At 40.2% G+C, this 19,122-nt stretch overlaps 3 protein-coding genes across 3 annotated transcripts in view; 2 read left to right on the forward strand and 1 right to left on the reverse strand.

Annotated features, from left to right (window-relative positions):
• Positions 1-1,593: 1,593 nt before the first annotated feature.
• On the forward strand, positions 1,594-4,333 carry mrto4 (MRT4 homolog, ribosome maturation factor). The gene is made up of 8 exons (XM_046075561.1): positions 1,594-1,705; positions 1,948-2,006; positions 2,111-2,214; positions 2,603-2,684; positions 2,782-2,849; positions 2,940-3,091; positions 3,498-3,574; positions 3,698-4,333. The coding sequence occupies exons 1-8, from the start codon at positions 1,678-1,680 to the stop codon at positions 3,839-3,841; spliced, it is 714 nt and encodes a 237-aa protein (XP_045931517.1). The 5' UTR covers positions 1,594-1,677; the 3' UTR covers positions 3,842-4,333.
• Positions 4,218-8,962, reverse strand: akr7a3 (aldo-keto reductase family 7, member A3 (aflatoxin aldehyde reductase)). Its single transcript, XM_046075559.1, has 7 exons — positions 8,621-8,962; positions 7,380-7,567; positions 7,112-7,216; positions 6,567-6,663; positions 5,513-5,612; positions 5,234-5,363; positions 4,218-4,645 (listed from the first exon to the last, which is right to left on the reverse strand). Exons 1-7 carry the CDS (start codon positions 8,913-8,915, stop codon positions 4,484-4,486), a joined length of 1,077 nt encoding a protein of 358 aa, XP_045931515.1. The 5' UTR covers positions 8,916-8,962; the 3' UTR covers positions 4,218-4,483.
• Positions 8,963-12,520: 3,558 nt separating this feature from the next.
• The window catches only part of megf6b (multiple EGF-like-domains 6b), a 103,415-nt gene continuing 96,813 nt past the window's right edge, over positions 12,521-19,122 (forward strand). Inside the window, exons 1-3 of the mRNA XM_046075247.1 lie at positions 12,521-12,579; positions 12,905-13,039; positions 14,510-14,619. Coding sequence (XP_045931203.1) covers positions 12,521-12,579; positions 12,905-13,039; positions 14,510-14,619 — 304 coding nt within the window. The remainder of the gene's footprint in view (positions 12,580-12,904; positions 13,040-14,509; positions 14,620-19,122) is intronic.

A 19,122-nucleotide genomic window follows, 5' to 3' on the forward strand; every position in this document is an offset into this window, starting at 1 on the left:
GTAAATTGTCATCATGATTAATCTTAGTATAGGCATATTCAAATATATGTGTTGTTCACTATGTGTTCTCTTTACTGGTAAGCTCCTTCAATTATGAATTCCCATTGCTTTGTAATACAATAAAGCTTTTCTGATGTTGATATGTAGGCCTATATTTTATACATTATAGCCTGTATTTTAGATACTTTTATATTTATAAGTACATATAGGCTACATTTTGTAGCCTAGGCTGTATATACTGTTCTACTTTTTGTAGGGACTTGGGGGCTACTTTATATCAAGCATAGATGCAATAAGGTAATTCTAAAAGGTGACCTTTGTGTATGTGCTGTATCTCTTTTTCCTAAGAAAGCATTATGATGCTCTTCATGCCATACTTACCTCAGGTCAAAAGGGGGGAATGCCTTACTCCTGAACATAAATAATGGCAAATGTATCTAAGTGAGTCTACAGCATCTTTCTAATATCAACTGAAAATGTTTGGGTAGAATAAAGCCCACAATACACCAATAGGCTACATGGATCCTTAGGGAAGTTGTATTTTTGTGTGTTCTAGGTGTAGGGCTATCTGTACATCTACTTGCCTGCTGTAGTTTTGGCTCAGGGTCCCCCTAGCGGGTTAATCCGTCCATAACCTTCATTACTTCAGACAGATAATCCTCATTCGTCATTTTCGTCATGTTACAGAAGGGTGTAAAATAAATGTGTGACGGCTCGCAAGACAATGAAAAATGTTGCTTTTGATGAAAATGTTATTCACTAAAATAGGTGCCATATATGGCGCCATATGCAACTTAATCATGTCTCTAGTCCAATATTAATCAGTAGACCATCTTTATTTTAAATTCAGAAATAAATACAGAAATAAATAAATGCTCAATAAATAATAAATGTCTGTCAGAGCTTCCACAGGAAAAGGGAAGGAAGACATGGCTGGTAGTATTGTCTTCAAATAGAGTTGCTAAATACCTCAGCGCATTGAAATAAGCCATCTGACTGTGTGAAGAGCAAGCTTGTTGATGTGTGGAGGGAGAGTAGGCCTAGAGCGCTCCCGTCTGACTGGTCCAGCAATAGGGGAGAAGTTCACCCCTTGAGACGCAACCCCTCCTCATTTGCATAATGAGGCAGAAATGCAGAAATTAATACCATTGGGAAAATACAAAAGGTAGAAAATGCAACGGAAGAATAAAACAAAAATATTAAAACACACACATAAATAAATAAATTTAAAAAGAAGTAATTAATAAATAAAGTTGAAGATTATAACCGACAATAAATAAATAAGGTAATTATTACAAAGGTGAATAAGTAAAGAAGCTAATTAAAATAGATTTTTTAAATTTTTTTGTGCATTTAATCGGATGCTTATTTATTTATTGAGCATTTATTTACGTTTTAAATGATTTTGCCCGATTAATGAGTAATATTAGTTTGAGATAACGCCAAAGTGAGTATGACTCTTGACTCAACATATGTATATATTTATTTAGAAGCAGCAGTAAATATCTGCATACCAGCAATACCGATGAGTCATAAATATTATAATTAAAAGTGTATTATTCCCCTTCTTTTGTTTTTGTAGTCAGGCACCGCATGGTCAGCTTCACCAAACAGAAACATTTGGGGTCCTTTTACTTCACGTGTGCGTCTGCTGCTCTGCCATCGTGAGACGAAACCATGCCGAAGTCAAAGAGGGACAAGAAAAGTAAGAAAAATCATGTTCATATTGTAAAATTTACAAACATATTGAACGATTAAACGTTTTACCCTGGTTGCTTGTATGTAGCATCTCTCAGCAACAAAAGAAAAGTAGCGTAAATTAGGTAACAGTTAACGGAAGCTTCTCCTTAACATACATGGGGAGCTTCAACAGTTAAGTTACAAGTGACTGACATCAGTTAAAACTCATAACTAACTGATTGACCTTTCACATGATCTTTCCATCAGTTTCGTTAACGAAAACAGCCAAGAAAGGACTGGAGTCAAAACAGAAATTAATAGAGGAGGTGAGTGGTGTCTTCTCAGCTATTAGCTGTAACGTTAATGCTAAGCAAGGTTAGCTGAAGCTGACATGTTTCACAGTAAATTCTCCACCTGTTTATCTTTTTAGTTACGGAAATGTGTGGACACCTACAGAAACTTGTTCATATTCTCTGTGGCCAATATGAGGAATAACAAACTGAAAGACATCAGGACAGCATGGAAACACAGCAGGTAAAGACGTCTTATTGTTGGGCCTTTTAATGAACTTATCGTCATGAGGAGTACTGACTGGTAACAGTTGTATAAAGTATGAGACATTTATACACATTTATATCAAGACAGCTTGTGTTAGTAACTGAGCATCAAGTTTGAAAGATGTGGCTATTTACTAGCCAGAGAGGGTCTAATAAAACATGCTATCAAATTGCTTTAAGGGAATAATAGTGTCCAAGTGTTTTTTGAAGTGACGCAAATTACGGACTTAATATCAAGATATCTCAGACGCTACTGCTTTGATTTTGATACCCTAACTTTATCACAGTTCAACACTAAACACTGGAGTACTCCTTTAACAGATGTCACAGGAAACAATTTAACCAGACTCTTCTCTGTGCCACAGATTCTTCTTTGGCAAAAATAAAGTCATGGTGGTTGCCTTGGGTAAAGGAGAAACGGACGAATACAAAGATAACTTGCACAAGGTAGGTGAGACCTTGCGTTTGGTGTTAAACCATGTGTGTATACATGTAATCTATTGCAAAGACGTGACATTTTCTATTGCCTTTTGATAATGTGCAGGTTGGCAAATATTTGCGAGGAGAAGTGGGAGTACTATTCACAAATAAAACAAAGGATGAGGTACAAGAGTAAGTAAGGCTGCACTTAATGCACCATTGTTGCAATGATTCTCCAAATATTGTTAGTCAGTTGACAAAATGGTGTTTTTCTATCTACAGGTATTTCAATCATTTCAAAGAGATGGATTTTGCACGGGCAGGCAACCCAGCACAGATGGACGTAACTCTGGATGAGGGACCCCTGGAACAGTTTCCTCACTCAATGGAGCCCCAGTTGAGGCAATTAGGACTTCCCACTGCTCTCAAGAAAGGTAAGATTGCAGGATAAGGACATTATATATTATTATAATATTAAGTATATAATAATTGTCAACAAATCCCATGCAAAGACCAAATCAACAGAGCATTAGTCAATTTCTCAATTTGCATCATCAGATCGCAAATGTATGGTTTCATTTTTTAAAAAAGGCTCACTATTTTTTTTTTTTTGTTTAAAACAGCTAAGCAATGTAGGATTTTGCAAACAATACTCAAACAGTAGTAAATAATGCATTTGTTGGGGACAAATGTGTGTGGGATTGACTCAGCAACAAACTATGTAGCATTGCTGTCAGATAACAATGAAGGTCTATGGCACAGAGGAATAAGATTTATCAGACACTGGCTAGCAAAATCAGCCTCATCATTCAGTCATTTTATATCATCTTGTTTTGAAAGGTGTGGTGACACTGCTGAAGGACCATGAAGTCTGTAAGGAGGGAGACGTGCTTACCCCTGAGCAGGCTCGTATTCTGGTGAGTTCTTAAATGTTGGAATACAAAAAATGTTAACCGGTGACACATTGTGCTGTGTTGCATTTGAGTGACTTTTCAAATTGGCTCTTATTTGTACTTTTATTTTTTATTTTTTGTCCATAGAAACTCTTTGGCATCGAGATGGCAGAATTCAAGGTACAGATCAAATGTCTGTGGAACTCAGAAACAGGGGAGTTTGAGAACTGTGCTGGTGAGGAAGAGCCTATGCAGGATAATGAAGGAGATGATGACGACGATGCAGAGTGAAACCTCTGCAGGAGCTTCTACACATTGTTTAAGTCATTTTTGCCCACGTTTAACAGCAGAGGGACATTGATGTTCAAACCATTCATCCTGACTGCCCTGGAGTCTGTAATCTCTCTCTTTTTTCACCCCCAAAACACAAATGTATGTCCCCTCACCTTCAATTTTAGCTTCAGACTGAATAGTTGTACAGTGAACACTGGAGTCTGAAGACTTACTGATGTCTCACATGTAATCATGTTGATGCCACTTGTTTTGTCAACATAATGAGTTTTGTATTGCATGCACATATTTTGCAATTTAGCCAAAACAAATGAGCAGATTCCAGCGTTAAACCAACTCATTTGCATGCATTTTATGTGTAGAAAAACATGTTGACTTGGGAAAATTACTTTTCTTTTTAATGTAACAGTTTAATTAAGGCAGATTCCATAAAAAAGTTTTTTTCCCTGAAAATTTTTTTATAAATTAATGAAGTGCTCTTACTGATTAATACATACTGGTCTTCAATTCATTCATAACAAAAAAAAAAAAAAATCATTTCAAACATAATTTCAGGAAACAAGTAAGTAGCTAAGGAAAAGTGCTTTCTCATCTATTTTCTGTATAAACATGGATGATATTGGGTTGTTGGATTTTGGCTCTTTAGCGGAAGTATTTTGGACACTCGTGGGCTACGAGATTCCAGGCCTCATTGAAAGCGGCAACCACTCGCTCATCCAGAGGACCCTCCTCTGCAGCAGCCAAGTTTTGCTGAAGTTGCTCCATACTTGACATGCCAATGATGACTCCATCGCCAAGATCACCCTGGAAAAGCAGACAAGTAGTGGTCAAACCAAAACATGGTTTTAATAAGGAGTGGCTTTCATATGAAGTTGTTACGTGGTGATACATTTTCCAGCTACTTTAGGCACCAATACAGCCTTTATATCGTTGAGGTTAAATATAACATCTGTCCAGGCACAACCAGACAGTAAAAGAGGTTTTTGATACCATTATAAAAGTTAGTTGCAGGCTTAGTTCTCAGTAAATGCTGTATCATATTCTATGTATTTAGTAATGTCATATAGTGTACCTCTGATTTGTTTTCACAATCCTGACAAAAATGTGTTTAAAATCTTGAAAGACTAAATTCTGCATGATGGATCCAATTAGTTGATAGCCCCTTTTAGCTCACATGACCTCAGGTTTTCTATTGCGGTTCATCAGTCTGAATAGGTTACCAGGGTAGGACAAATATTTGTTCAGTAAATGCAAGAAGTATAAAATATTGTGCAGAGTAAGATACCTACATTTTCCCCAAATTTTGATTTTTAATTTCACGTATATTGTATTCTCCCTACAATGACAAAACATAATCTCCTGTCACTGCAGCTATCCATGCACAGTCGGTACCTTAAGTTGGGAGTGGTGGTACATCCATCGCATAGCAGCAGAAGTCAGGGTGGGTTTCTCCGAGCCGTGTGCGCCCTCCATGGCCTTCAGAACCACATTTATAGCCTGGAAATGACTCTGCTTCCAGTATCTGACAGATATGCAGGAGGAAAGTCACAGTTATGTTTTGATCAGTGTTAAACAGTTCAGACCTGCAGAATTACCTACCTAGCAGCAACATAAAACAAATGGAGTTGCTTTTTGTATTTAAATTTACAGAAGCAAATGGCTGGGCTTCACCTGTCCTGGTATGCTGCAGACCAGCTGTTGCCAAAGAATCTTCCTGCAGGCTGGGAGCCATCTTTGTCCTGATAATGGTACTTTCCTGTCAGAAGGCCACCTGCAGAGGAGAAATGGCAGAATTCAAGATTATCTAAAGGTTCTACTATTTATGTACTCAATACTGTCATTCACTCAAAATTATATTTTTCAACGCTACATTTTCAGAATAAGTCGTAATTAACGTCAAAACAAGAGTCTACAGCCATGTTAACAGCTCTGTGAGGCTTTATGTAGGCACAGTGGTGCTTTGACCTACACTAAATGCTAATGTCAGTATGCTAAGACGTGGATGCTAAGCAGGTATAATATTTACCATGTTCATCATTAGTCTGGCATGTTAGAATGCTAAACATTTGCTAATTAGCACTAAGACTAAAGTACAGTTGAGGCTGATGGGAATGCTTTTCAAGTATATAGCCCAAAAAAAAAGTGATTTGACTTGATGATGACACTAGACAAAAAGTTAAAGGATAGCTAAAGAGATTACAGGTCATCCTGATGTGGACATGGATGTCCCAACTTATATTGCAATCCATCCAACAGTTGAGACATTTCAGTCAAAACCACAAATGTCAACCTCAAGGTTGCACTAGAGTCAAAGTCAGGGGATCACCAAATTCATTAGGATTCATCATCGCGGCACCATAAATGTTTAATTTTGTATTAAGCCATCTGGTAAGTATTGAGATATTTCACAAGATGAGTGAAAACTTTTACCTTCTGGGGGTGCTAAATAGAGGAAAGGTTGGTGGTTTAAAATAGTTATTAAAAATCATCCTATTCATAAATTTCATGGCCGTCAGTCCAATAATTATAGAGATACTGGAGAGAGATAAGTGGTGGACTGACAGACTGATGTCACAAGAGATGTCACAGCGTTCAGGTCACATGATTAACATTACTCCTCCACAGTATGTGACACAGCTATCACCAGGTGTGAGTATCTCCTTTTGAATGAAACAAATGCAAATGGCGTCTGCAAGTTGCACCACAAAAGGAAGATATACAGCACCTGCTAGAGGATTGTATGCGTAGAATCTCATTCCGTAGTTTCTCAGACATGGCAGTAACTCAGTCTCAACCTGTCTTGTAGTGGCATTGTACATTCCCTGTGAATGGTTGTATGGGTCAAAATTAGGGTGTAAATAATAGTCAAGATGTCAAATTCAAGAAAAAGCAAGGTAAGCAAACAAACCCACATAACATGGGGGCCAAGAACACCTAAGCAAAGATTACAGTGAGTTGGAAGAGGCACTGGGGCAACATTGAGTTTCTCTAGACTATGAAGGATGCTTAACCGTAGTTTATTTTCTTAATGAAAACTACTGAGGTCCTGAATAAGCAGTTGCATAAAAGTGAGAAGTCAGCCCACTCTGAAAACAGGAAGTTCTAGCCAAGCTATGGGCATACTCACATGAAAAGAATGGGCTTTCTAACACATAGCCACTCATATGGGGGGGTCCATCATGGACATATACTGAGCGGCTGATTTACTCTAAAATGAGGCAACTGATTGGACTGAACTGTAAGATAATGTTTTAAAAAGTGCCAGGATACCTGATATACAGTGGGAATAATCCAGTTGTTGTGTCTGCAGATGCACACAATCTCAGCCACTTCCCACGATGCATAGTTTGACAGGCCAAACTCCTTGAACTTTCCCTGAAAGCAATATTTTAACATTAAATCAGTTTAATAAAATACTGTCCCGTAAGTAGATAGTATCTCAACTTGAAAGGTACAGTCTCATCAATTGTTTTGATAATTTATACATCGGGGACAAATATCTAGCCTAGTTATCTTTTGGTGTCTCTGGTTTCGTTACCTCTTTGTGGAGTTCATTGCAAGCCCTAAGGGTATCCTGGATGGGGTTTTCGTGGTCAGGGGCATGGAGGTAGAAGAGGTCCACACAATCGGTCCGCAGCCTCTGAAGGGAGGTTTCCAACTGAGAGCGCACACTCTCTGGCTTCAACGTCTTCCCATCCCAGGGGTTGGCCTTGGTAGCTATGCTTACTGTCACACAGAAACAATGCATTTTGACAAATTTCCAGATTTATAATCATCATCATGTCTATCAATATCCCATCCAGTACATCACTTAATGTAACTACTGTATTGGCAGGCAGGGTATAACATTGGGCCAACAGCTGCCTACTGTCAGTGTCCATGTCAATATCTGAAAGTATCTCCCCAAGAACTGCACCGTTCTGGTTTGCTAGATCTCCTGATTTAAAACAGCTCTGAACTGCTGAAGACAGGTGCTATGGGTGTTTCCCACTGCCAGACACAGTGGACAGCAATCCTTTTTTAATCTATTTGTCAGCCACCCTGCAAAAACATTAATCTCAAAGAGAAGAAATACCTTGTACCAGATTTAGCTATTAGTTACAGTAGAGGCAACGAGAACACTTAACTTGACAAGCCACACAAACACTTACATATCAACCAACAGCTGTTGGTGCCCTATTGAACCTGGATACTGCATGACTGATGCATTGAGCCTAAACCATACTAGGGACTAAAGGCACGGATATACTGGCCTCTGCTGATGTGTTTTTCACCATGGACTACTTTATGGAAGTGCAATACTAAATTGCAAAGAGATTGCAAAAACTGGTACCTCTGCTAGTCTCTCCTACCAAACTCTATAACCACCGAATCCACATTTTAATGTATACAAATGTTCTTGCCTTTTTGTTGTGCTCTTTTCTGTCATTCTGTGTAACGTTATGTTTAATATTGACATGGCAATTGGGGACTGCAGATGAAAGCTTCCAAGCATACTCTGGTACATATCAAAGGGTAACATTTATGTTTATTATTGTATCAACAAATTAAATAAATAAATATGCAAAATAAATAGTGCCCAAAACTAAAAAGTTTTATGAGTGAAAAGGTCAACACGGTGCTGGTTAACGTTGATTAGCCGTGGGGAAAAAGTTAATTTTTTTAGTACCCATAATTCCAAGCTGGCGCTAACCAGCAGCTACGCTGTCTAACGAGGGACAACTTGGTTAGTTTACTTTAGAAACTCGGTTAACGTTAGTACATGTGATTCTGTTATACCTGTTTTGGGAAGATTCATGCCTCCTATGATCGTCTCTGACTTCCCGTCCATGTACATGAAGGCTGTGTCCACCTTACTGTGTCCCCTGCCCAGGAAAGTCTTCACCATCTCCAGGCTCTGGTCGGCGTCGGCTCGCCCACCGAACGCCATAGTTCCCAGTAAGGAAACCGGTCGTTTAGCTTGAGACGAAGACATACTTCGACGAGACACAAACCTCGGTAAATGTGTAAGCACGTCTTGGATAATGTGACTCTGTCGGAGTGGGCACAGTCTTCCTATTATTATCCACTGCATGCTACAGCACAGCAGTGAGCATGCGTAGGGCAAAGGTCGTGTTGGAAGTGGTAAGGGAGCGTCGTAAACTTCCTTAGCCGGTTTAAAACGAAAATTATAATTTTACAGAAAAGATATTTGGCTTGAGACAGTACAAAGTTCGTTTGCTGTGACCACTTCCTTGTTGTTTATAAATTTGGGGTTTGCTGTGTTTAATGGGTTTAATATTTATTCTAGTCGCATCGTTTGTAAAGCACTAGATGCAGCGTAGTTCATACATCTAACCACAAGGTGTCAGCAAATCACCAATTTACAGAAGATGTTCATGGGGTTTCTCCTGCATCCTGCAACGTGCATTCCAGATCAGTCTATAGATTAACTAAAAGCCAATCATATCAGCTGTGGGCCCCTATTAAGCACCCCAGAGTCTAAGAAACCAACTAGTGTTTCTGCGCTTGAATAATATACTATCAAAGGTTTACTGTAAGTTAGTTTGATAATTTGATAAAACACACATTTGTTGAAGAATATACCATGTATTGACTGAAATATTAAATGTTTTAAAACTAGCCTCTGGGGCCTCAAGATTCCTCATGTGTGGAAACCTACTTGGCCTAAATAGGTAACTTTGAGACCCTGTCTTGTAGAAGGGCCATGTCTCAAAATCGAGTTTTATGACCTTAGTTTATATTATTTCAGAATTGTGTTTAACATTATTTGGGAAGGGGATCATTTGCTCTAAAGCAAATTTTCGTAGCACTGGTTGGTCTCTGGGTACACAATGAAACTGCCATGTGTATTCTGCTATGTGCATGGTACATGATGGGTACTAGGAGACAGCAACACAATGCAAGATGGGCCTACAGCAGATTTTTGCCCCTGGGCTTCCAAACATGTTAATCCGGACATGTGTTTTTGTGCCGAGAAAGAAACACAAACCAACGTATTTGATTACCTCAAGAATCACTCCTGTTGTTGCAGTTTTTGAGAATGTCTTGTCTGCTGTCCCCACGCATATCTCCGATGGACTCCGATATGTCTGAAAGCCCCTGATCTAATTATAACATGCTTTATAGCTGGTACCCTCGGAGGTTGCGCGGACAGCGTTGACCCGGGACTCTGCAGGGTCGCGAACACACATGTATGCAATAAAGGCTTTGTTTGGAGAGCATGAGTAGTCAGTCCTGGCGGCTGACCCTTTGACCGCACATCAGCTGTTTGCCCTGCAGAGTGACCACTAGCCTCTTCACCCCCTACCAGTGATAGTATATCACTCAATTTCCCTAGATGTCCGTGCCTAGGGCTGGATGATATGGCCAAAAATGTTATCACAATAAAAAGTTTCATATCTTTCGATATCGATAATTATCACAATAAGTATCAAATAGTTTATTCTTTCAAATTTAAAGGCTGATTTTTGCTCCTGAGTGAAAGTTGAAGAAACTTGATGGTTAGTTATGGTTTAAACTTTTCTTTATGGTCAACACTTGATGCCAAACAGTGGATCACATCACAAATCTGAGACAGAACATTCAAAATATTTATGATAAAATCTTTGTCAACAAATACCTTTTTCAGTCCTTTTTCCTCAACAGAATAAACGTCTTAATAAGAAAAATTAAGTCCTAATTCGTGTGTGATTGAGAAAAATTATATTGCGATAATTATTGTTATTGTTTTATTGTCCAGCCCTATCCATGCCTTCTATGAGCAGTTTGCATGTTCCCTCGTGCAGATGCTTCTGTGCTTTGCGTCACGGCCCCGTGCTCTTATTTCCCATCACCGCGCGCTTTGTTTTCACTCGCGCTCTTGGAACTAAAAAAACGCCATGTCGCTGGAGATTGAATGTCGGCGAATACACATGTTTCTATGTAAATATCAGCAAATAATACAACACCTTATGTAGCGCACATATGAGCACGCGTCTTTCATTGGAAACATTTTAGTAACCCGAGGAAACCTTTGTTTTCCGTTTGTGAGTGCACTTTGCCGACTGCATTGTGTCTTGTGTATATTTCTAAAGCTCTGAATAATAAATGACACCCTTTCCAGCCCCCCTCCCGAAACCCAAACCCCTGCCATCATTACCAAGTCAATGGAGGGAGGCAGAAAGCGCGCAGCCTTCGAAAGTTTTTGCCCGTCAGTCCAACATCTGCAGCGAAGAAGCGCTGTCACACACCAGCAGAGAGAGAGAGAGACACACACACGCACACACACACACACAGAATACACCGCGTGTGATGGCTGGGAAGTTTTTTCACGCCGAAGGTCCTTTACGCTCCGTTTAAGTTTCTACTCGTTGGCCGCTTGGTTTTTTTATTTGCTTATTTATTAGGTTATTTGTTTGAATGTTTAACAGAGTCATACTCATGACTGAGTTTACGAGTAATTCACATTTTTTAAAACCCTAATCCAAAAAGAAGAAACATGGACAGTGTTGTTTTTTCTTTTTTCCTAATATTTATTAAAGGGACTCATGCAGTGCCTTATGGCATCGCCAACAATCTCCAGCCCTATATGTGAGTAACAATTTAACTTATATTTTCCTAGTACATGGATCTTAAGGGGTTATTTACTTTTACTGTGCATCATCCATAAGATGTTTTCACAGCCTCAGATTTTCTTTTGACGTTTTTGAGCATGAGAAAACGTCAGGTTCACCTGCACATGCATAACATTGTGTCAAAGACTCAACCAGAGGCAGAAAAAAAGAGGCTTGTGAAGTTTTTTCTGCTCTTGATTCAGAGAACAGCAGCTGGATGGCAGATCTGTTTCTATGATGCTGCTGGAAGATTAATTTTACCATTGTGTGCTTTTATCATGGTCTTTATTGCCTTCCATGCTTAGTATCACTGTAATTTACATGATTATATATTAGCTGCATGTGGACACTCTGTGCTGCATTCCTAACTCTGTCAGAGGCTGTTTGTTTAAACCCATCAAAGTGAAGCGACAGACAATTATGACCCCCCCCCAAAAAAAGAAACAAAATGATAAGGAGCTTGAATTATGTGAGAGAAGATTCTCTGCTGTTACCTACCACTAACAATAAGGTATTTCATATGCAATTATGTGTACAGCTGGAGGTGATACTGATTACTATTGTTTATGAGATGGGCAGCTGGATGTTGTACTAAGATTCCTGCTGATCTCCATATGCCGAGCCTTCCTGTCTGTCCTTGGAGAGTTACCAAAGGAGTAAATGTTTCAAAGATCATGTTGCACTTGTGAAGACCACGGTGGCAGGACTGTCTGTTAACCCAGACACACTTTGTGTAAGATGGACAAAACATTGCTGTTGAAGGCAGCTGTATTTTACCTGAGGGGTGAAAATGTATCTGTCTCCTGTTTCTGCTGACGTTCAGTCTCACGCGTACAAGTGAAAACATGTATGCATAAGCCCTATGTCCAGTGAAAGCACTACATATGTTACATGAGAATTGACTGGAAAACCATGGCATGTTTTATTCATTTAATTTGAAAATGTTGTACAGTGAATGGTAACCCGTTACAGAGATTGTGCATCATATGCTTTTGTTTCCCAGCAAACTTGGCTGACATCTAAAACAGTTTGATCTCGTCTGGTAATGATTTTTGCCTTTTACATTTGGAGTGGAAGATATAAAATGAAACAGAAAATCCTCACCACTTTCATGTCCATCCCACCCTCAAAAAAGACTTTCAGGTAACAGACTAATTCTGAATTTCTTGAGCTATGGGTAGCTTCTTGTGGTTTGCAGCTCAGCATTCTGAAAGCTGATGTATGAGGAATTCCTCTTAAGTCTTTAAAAACACAATAATACAGACCTCATAAGCAGCCTTATCCCTCTGCACAGGTAATGCCCTCACAGGCATTATGTCATCGACAACTAGAAAAAGTCTTTTGCAAGCTTTGTTTATCTTTGCTGCAACATTTCTTAAAGCGCTCATAAATTGCCCCGCTGCCATCTGTAAAAGCACTGCAGAACATTTTGACACCTTAAGTATTTTTACCACTGTTTTCATTCCAGGCCCAATGTGTGTGTGGAGAGGGAGGTGACGCTGGTTGCCCAGAGGCAGCCGTGTGTGCAGGCCTTCACACGCATGGTCAAAGTGTGGAAGCAAGGCTGTGTGGGACAGTCATGGTGCATGGGATACGAGAGGAGGTGAGTAATACACCTCATTTGTAGTCTGTCTCCTCTTCCCTCTCTGAAGTCAAACCCTCTGACTCTGTGCTTAGACAAACACTCCCACCTTCACCTGCAGGGATGTCATGCTTTGTTGATTAAGTGCTGGGTAGGGCAAAGCATTAATTAATGGTTTTATGTTGTCTCCCTGACTCATGCGACCAAAAGAATTTATCTGAGAGGACATGATCCTTCATTTAACTCCCCCTCCAAACAGGATGAGAGCTTGGTCCCTGATCTCCTCTTTCCTCTTCATCTCTCTCGCTCTCATTCTGTAATCACAGCTTTGAACCTCTCATGCAGTTAAGTGCAAGGTTGAGCCCCACTTCATCGGGGTTACCTGCTATTTAACACACAGGCGTCTCTGTAGCCAACATTCCTTTGAAGGCAGGTCCCAATGCTCACATTTTAGCTGGTCTCTAAGAGCCAGTGTCAGGAGTTTCTCACTGTGCTGCTCACACTCGCTTTCTCCGTCTTATATACCATGTTACAAAATCATAGGATGCCTTGAATGTAGCCAAGGCCTTAATTACTCGCTGTAAACAAAACATGTTTCCACGCTGTGTAATGACTGTGGAGCAATGAGAGGGGTCCCAAAGTACAGGGACAGGCACCGTTCTCTGAAGTGGAGACTGCCGGTCTCACACTTTGAAACAGTGCCGTCAAAGTCTGGGAAAATGTTTGCTGAACATTATATTGCATGTTCCTAAAAGGACTGGGAGTCGTTTGATCGGATTACATGTTTGTTTTTCCTTATCTAGTGGTATACAACCACATGAAACGTTAAAAGGTATATGTGCCAAATATCGTCAGATAATCCCGATGTGTATATATACCTTAAAACGTCAATTAATAGCCCAGGCTTTTATTTGCTTAAATTACTGAACTCACCCTGCCTTTATCTGGAACAGGTGTCTGTATGGGACAGACCTTTAATTCCTTGTTGATAAATCTGAACAAACAGTACTTTGGTGCTTGTTGTTTCCGTAAAATGAACTAAAGGATTGAATTGTGGAGAATCGAACCAAACGAACGATGATCCATCTCGACGAAAGTTTAAACATTTATATTGTGTGATCTATGCAGCTTAGAACTAGTTCAAGCAGGTGACCCGGTGGGCTGTAAGATGTTTTATACATCCAAAGAACTTTTATAAAAACCAAAGTAGGCTTCTAATTGAGACCTACCTTTATTTGTCAAGTGCTGTAGCCACACCAGGCCAGTAAAAGGGACAGGTGACTAATTGTGACTAGGCTTTTTTATTGAAGTTTTACAGTATGCATGTACACACACACACACACACACACACACACACACACACTACTGTTTTACAATAGAATACTGCAAAAGCTTGTGTGTGTTGCCAGTTCTTGTACTCCTTTTATTGATTAGTTTAATCACTGCTACTTCAAAGTAAAGTTTTTAACTTATTGTATGTCTTGTTAACAGGACAGCGTACTACACTGCATACAGACAAGTATACAGACAGGATTATAAGGCTGTGTACAAGTGTTGCCCTGGATGGTCTCAACTTAACCGAGAAGCGGGTTGTCTGTATCGTAAGTATCCTTTCTATCTCTTTAAAAATTAAAAAAAAAATAATAATCTGTTTTTTTTTATTTACTGTGACATTTTTTGTTTAAAATAGAATATGCATGTAGATATGTTTACTAAAAGGCAATATGTCTTTTCCTGACTCAGCGGGAGTAAGGGTGCTTTAAACATCACCTCACACTTGGCACAGAGCTTTGAATGAAAGGTTTTGAGGAAAAGGTCAGAAGGGTCAAGAGGTGCTTTGCCCATTCAGACTGCTCAGCAGATGTTATCAGTCAGTGCCATGTCTGCGGTACTTATGTTGTTACAACAGTCCCACAAGGTTTAGATGTGGACGGTGGGAAAACAAATCTCAAGTATTGACATTCGCTCTCAAATGAGGTTTGCATTGTAGTATCTTTGTTCTACACTCAGCAAAAAACAATTATGATCAGGCCGAGGCTCTGCAGCACTCCTGCATTAACGATAGATAGCCTGTCTGGCAGTAAGTCGTTGCTTGGCTACTTTTAAAGCGTACATTAAAGCCCCAAATGTCCACATTCCTCATCTAACTGTGTTTTGATGTTTAAATCTTGGCTCTCCTCGATATAGTCATGCCACTCTTGTCATTTCGAGTTGTAACATGGCAGTGCAGGTCAGAGGATTGCATGGATATGAAAATTGACGAGTCCAACCAGCGTTTACCCCAGCCAATCTCAGTCAAGGCCCACAAGACAATACCCATCATGGCGGTGAGACCACCTGATGCAATGCACAAAAAGAATAACAAATATGAATCTCTCCTCTATAAGTCCAATCCACAGGTCCATGTATGGAAAACTAGTTGTGTTGGTCACACAGGGGCTCATCTCCTTGTGGATAAGCTTAGCTTCACACCACTGAGACCAAGAAGCCTCCTTTGATGGGATTTTACAGCCAGTGATCCAGATCGCATAACCTGCATACCATGAAGACCTTTCGGCAAAGCCTTCCTGTAAACAGTTTGTCCCCTGTCCGGTAGACTGACAAGAAAGTTCCCACTTCTTTACTCTCGTTGCTCTACCTGGAACTCACCTGTTTGCTTAATAGCCAGCCCTCTCAGCATCAGTACAGGCACAATACTCTCTGGGGATAGCCCTCTGATGAGAAGTGGCTGGGATGGGGAGCGGGAGAAGATCTCCTGGATGTGCCTGTCATCGGTGTCTTATTATGGCATCTATGCTCTCTTCAAAGAGCCCTTTGTTTCCAGGGAAAAGGTTACAGTATTAAATTATACAAGGAAGCATTACACTGTCTGCTCTTCCATAAGCCTGGTTTGTTTTAAAACACTTATAAAGAAATGTCTTAAAGAGACATTCCTCAGGACTGCCCAATGTCTCCCCTCACTTAAGTAGACAGGAGGTTTTGTTTCTCTTTTTGCGTGACAATGGCCACTCTCTTCGACGCGAGGCAGGGCTTTTATCTCTGTAACCAAAGACGTGGCAGCGCTTTGAGATGGGGCAAACTAATCACCCTTTTCTCTGAGCCATTGAAGCAGGATAAAAGGAAGCTCACACCACAATCCTCCCACTCCTGTGCACTTTGCTTTGCACTATCTGTACTGTACCTCAGTCAGCACAATGCAATCTGTGGGACTGTTTTCAACAGCACCTCCGACATCCAAAAGGAAAAAATCTGCTTTGCAAAATGTACAGCTTTAGCAAATCCTCTGAAATCCCCCAAAAGAAGGGAAGATTTGGGAGATGGGAATGCTTTGTGTTGAGATAGTGATTTAGTGTCTGGCACCCCTGGCATCCCTCTCTCTCTCGCTGTGTGTTCCCTAATAAAATGTCAGTGAGGTAATTCTAATGATTTGTGGTTATTGTGAGGTAGTTTTTGTAGGAATTGAGGGCCTAATTGTGTTGTAGATAAAACACACAGTGGCTGGGAATTGGCTGCAAGTTGAGTAGCTTCCTTTTGTTCACCTGTGTTATGCCTCTATATCCACCAATTGTACAGATGTTGACGTCCTCTCGCAGTCTTGCCGTGAATTGCCTCCGTTGTTGTGCTCTCCAGCATTCTTTGCCTAGCATAATTAGTCACATATTTGGAAAAAGAATATACCGCAGCACAGCAAACGTCTGGTTATTTTCACATTTTATTCTACAATTTTGACCCCCTCCCTCTTGTTTTCCATATCTTTGTGTTTCAGGCTATACTATCATCTAATTATGAAGGTTTTCCATTGACACAATAGCATGGATTTAGATTTCTTGAGCGGTTTGCAAATAAGAGATTTTTGTTTACAAGTTCTTAATGTTTTTTCCGGCATTCTGTACAAAGAATGCGCAAAGTGTAGAGTCAGGCTGAAGCAGTTTTCTTGCAGAATTGCAAATTTGTGCTGCAGCGTTAATTTTCATTTACTCTGCAAATTGCGTATCTGTGAAAGAGTGAGAAATGCCCTTCACAGTTTCCAAGGTGATGTTTTCAAATGCCTAGTTTTGTAGAAGATATTCTGTTTATAGTGATATAAATCACAGCATTGGAGAAACTGGAGAATTGTTGATTTAAATGATTAATCAATCATGAAAATAGTTTTTAAGAGCTTAGAGCCACATCTTTTCAATTGTGTTTCTTTATTTAACAATACATCTAATGACTTCTTGTCCACAAAAAGTCAGCCGGGGGACTTGTGGAAACAGAAAACAGATTTATGAAAACCCCAAGTGCAACTAAGGTGACTGTGCATTTTGTAAAGACTCCAATTGGCTCAGATTGGACTATCTGGTTCTCCTGGAGGAGAAGAGCTCTTGACATTGTGATGGCGACTTCCTCCACTTTAAAGTTTGTGGAGGGCCACTCAATCACCGAAGTTAAACCTTTTACCTCAACAAGTAGCCACGGGCCGGGTGAGGATGGAGGGGGTTAGTTGGGAGTGGAAACGAGCAGTTATGTTGATTGATGGCAACAATATGCTTTGTGACAGGGGCTGAGGAGCAGGCACAATGACTCCTCCAGTTTGTCGTCCTCGTTAACTGCTGAATAGGAACTGGCCCCCTTTTGTGGTGGGAGCAAGCTGGCGAAGGTAGCTACATGTGAAATAGGTCCAGTAGCCAGAAAAGAGGAAATGGTCCACTGTCTATCCATGGGTGGTCTGTGTCTGTGTGTGTGTGTGTGAGTGAGAGACACACAACAACAACAACTATGTCAGCATCATGGGGACTGCATCGTGCTTAGCTGAACACAAACAGACACAGACCCAGACGCATACATAGAAATAGACAGAACTCAAGCAACTGAGACATAACATGGTGATTTGTACACCAAAGTAGTGGTGTAATTTAGATTGTTTGGTCCATCAAAATACTGCCTGTTTTTACACTGACATATTCCTTTTTATCTTATGAGTAACAAGCAGCAGAAGGCAGCAGAGAACACTCAGAACAAATTGAAGCTATACCACATCTATGTACAAGTTTGTGGGACTGCTGTCCTATATTAGGATGGCTATGAGCAAATACCAGTTTACTCAACCTGAGGTCTGTTTGATGCTGTTGGTTCTAACTGGAAAAACTTGTAATGGGAGCAGATTGTTGAATTACACTTACTCTAGTAAGAGTCTGGTGAGCAAACTCGAGTCCACAGACAAGAGGTAGACGCAGACTTAAAGCAATCACATGCGATTGCTGTGCAGGTACAGATGTGGGTGTGTTGCAGGATGTTGAATGTGGCTGTGCGAAAATATTTCGAGCTAGCCAGCTTGGTCAAAGTATAAATGATGCTTGTTTTTCAAATGAGTGTTCTTTAAATTCTGTTTAAATACTTTGCTAGAAGCAAATGCCTCTTCCTGTTCCTTCAGTGGTGTTCATGCCAGATAGAGGCAATATTGTCAAGCTGCAGGCATGACGAACAAAAGCAGTTTTAGACAGACATCATCAGAATCAAAAGCCGTTTTAGACAGACATCATCAGAATCACATTTAGGTGTAAGGTTAGAAATAATAATAAAGTATTTACAGCAGGTATACATTTGAAAAGGTGATCAGTCTAATCTATGACACTTTTGGGTGGGTGGACAATGAAGGAGGCTGCGGAAAACACAATGTTCAACTGGCTTGTGCTGCTGTATGACACTACATATACACTCACCTAAAGGATTATTAGGAACACCATACTAATACTGTGTTTGACCCCCTTTCACCTTCAGAACTGCCTTAATTCTACGTGGCATTGATTCAACAAGGTGCTGAAAGCATTCTTTTGAAATGTTGGCCCATATTGATAGGATAGCATCTTGCAGTTGATGGAGATTTGTGGGATGCACATCCAGGGCACGAAGCTCCCGTTCCAACACATCCCAAAGATGCTCTATTGGGTTGAGATCTGGTGACTGTGGGGGCCATTTTAGTACAGTGAACTCATTGTCATGTTCAAGAAACCAATTTGAAATGATTCGAGCTTTGTGACATGGTGCATTATCCTGCTGGAAGTAGCCATTAGAGGATGGGTACATGGTGGCCATAAAGGGATGGACATGGTCAGAAACAATGC

This window comes from Micropterus dolomieu, linkage group LG18, assembly GCF_021292245.1.
Source record: "Micropterus dolomieu isolate WLL.071019.BEF.003 ecotype Adirondacks linkage group LG18, ASM2129224v1, whole genome shotgun sequence".
In the NCBI taxonomy this organism is placed as follows: domain Eukaryota; kingdom Metazoa; phylum Chordata; class Actinopteri; order Centrarchiformes; family Centrarchidae; genus Micropterus; species Micropterus dolomieu.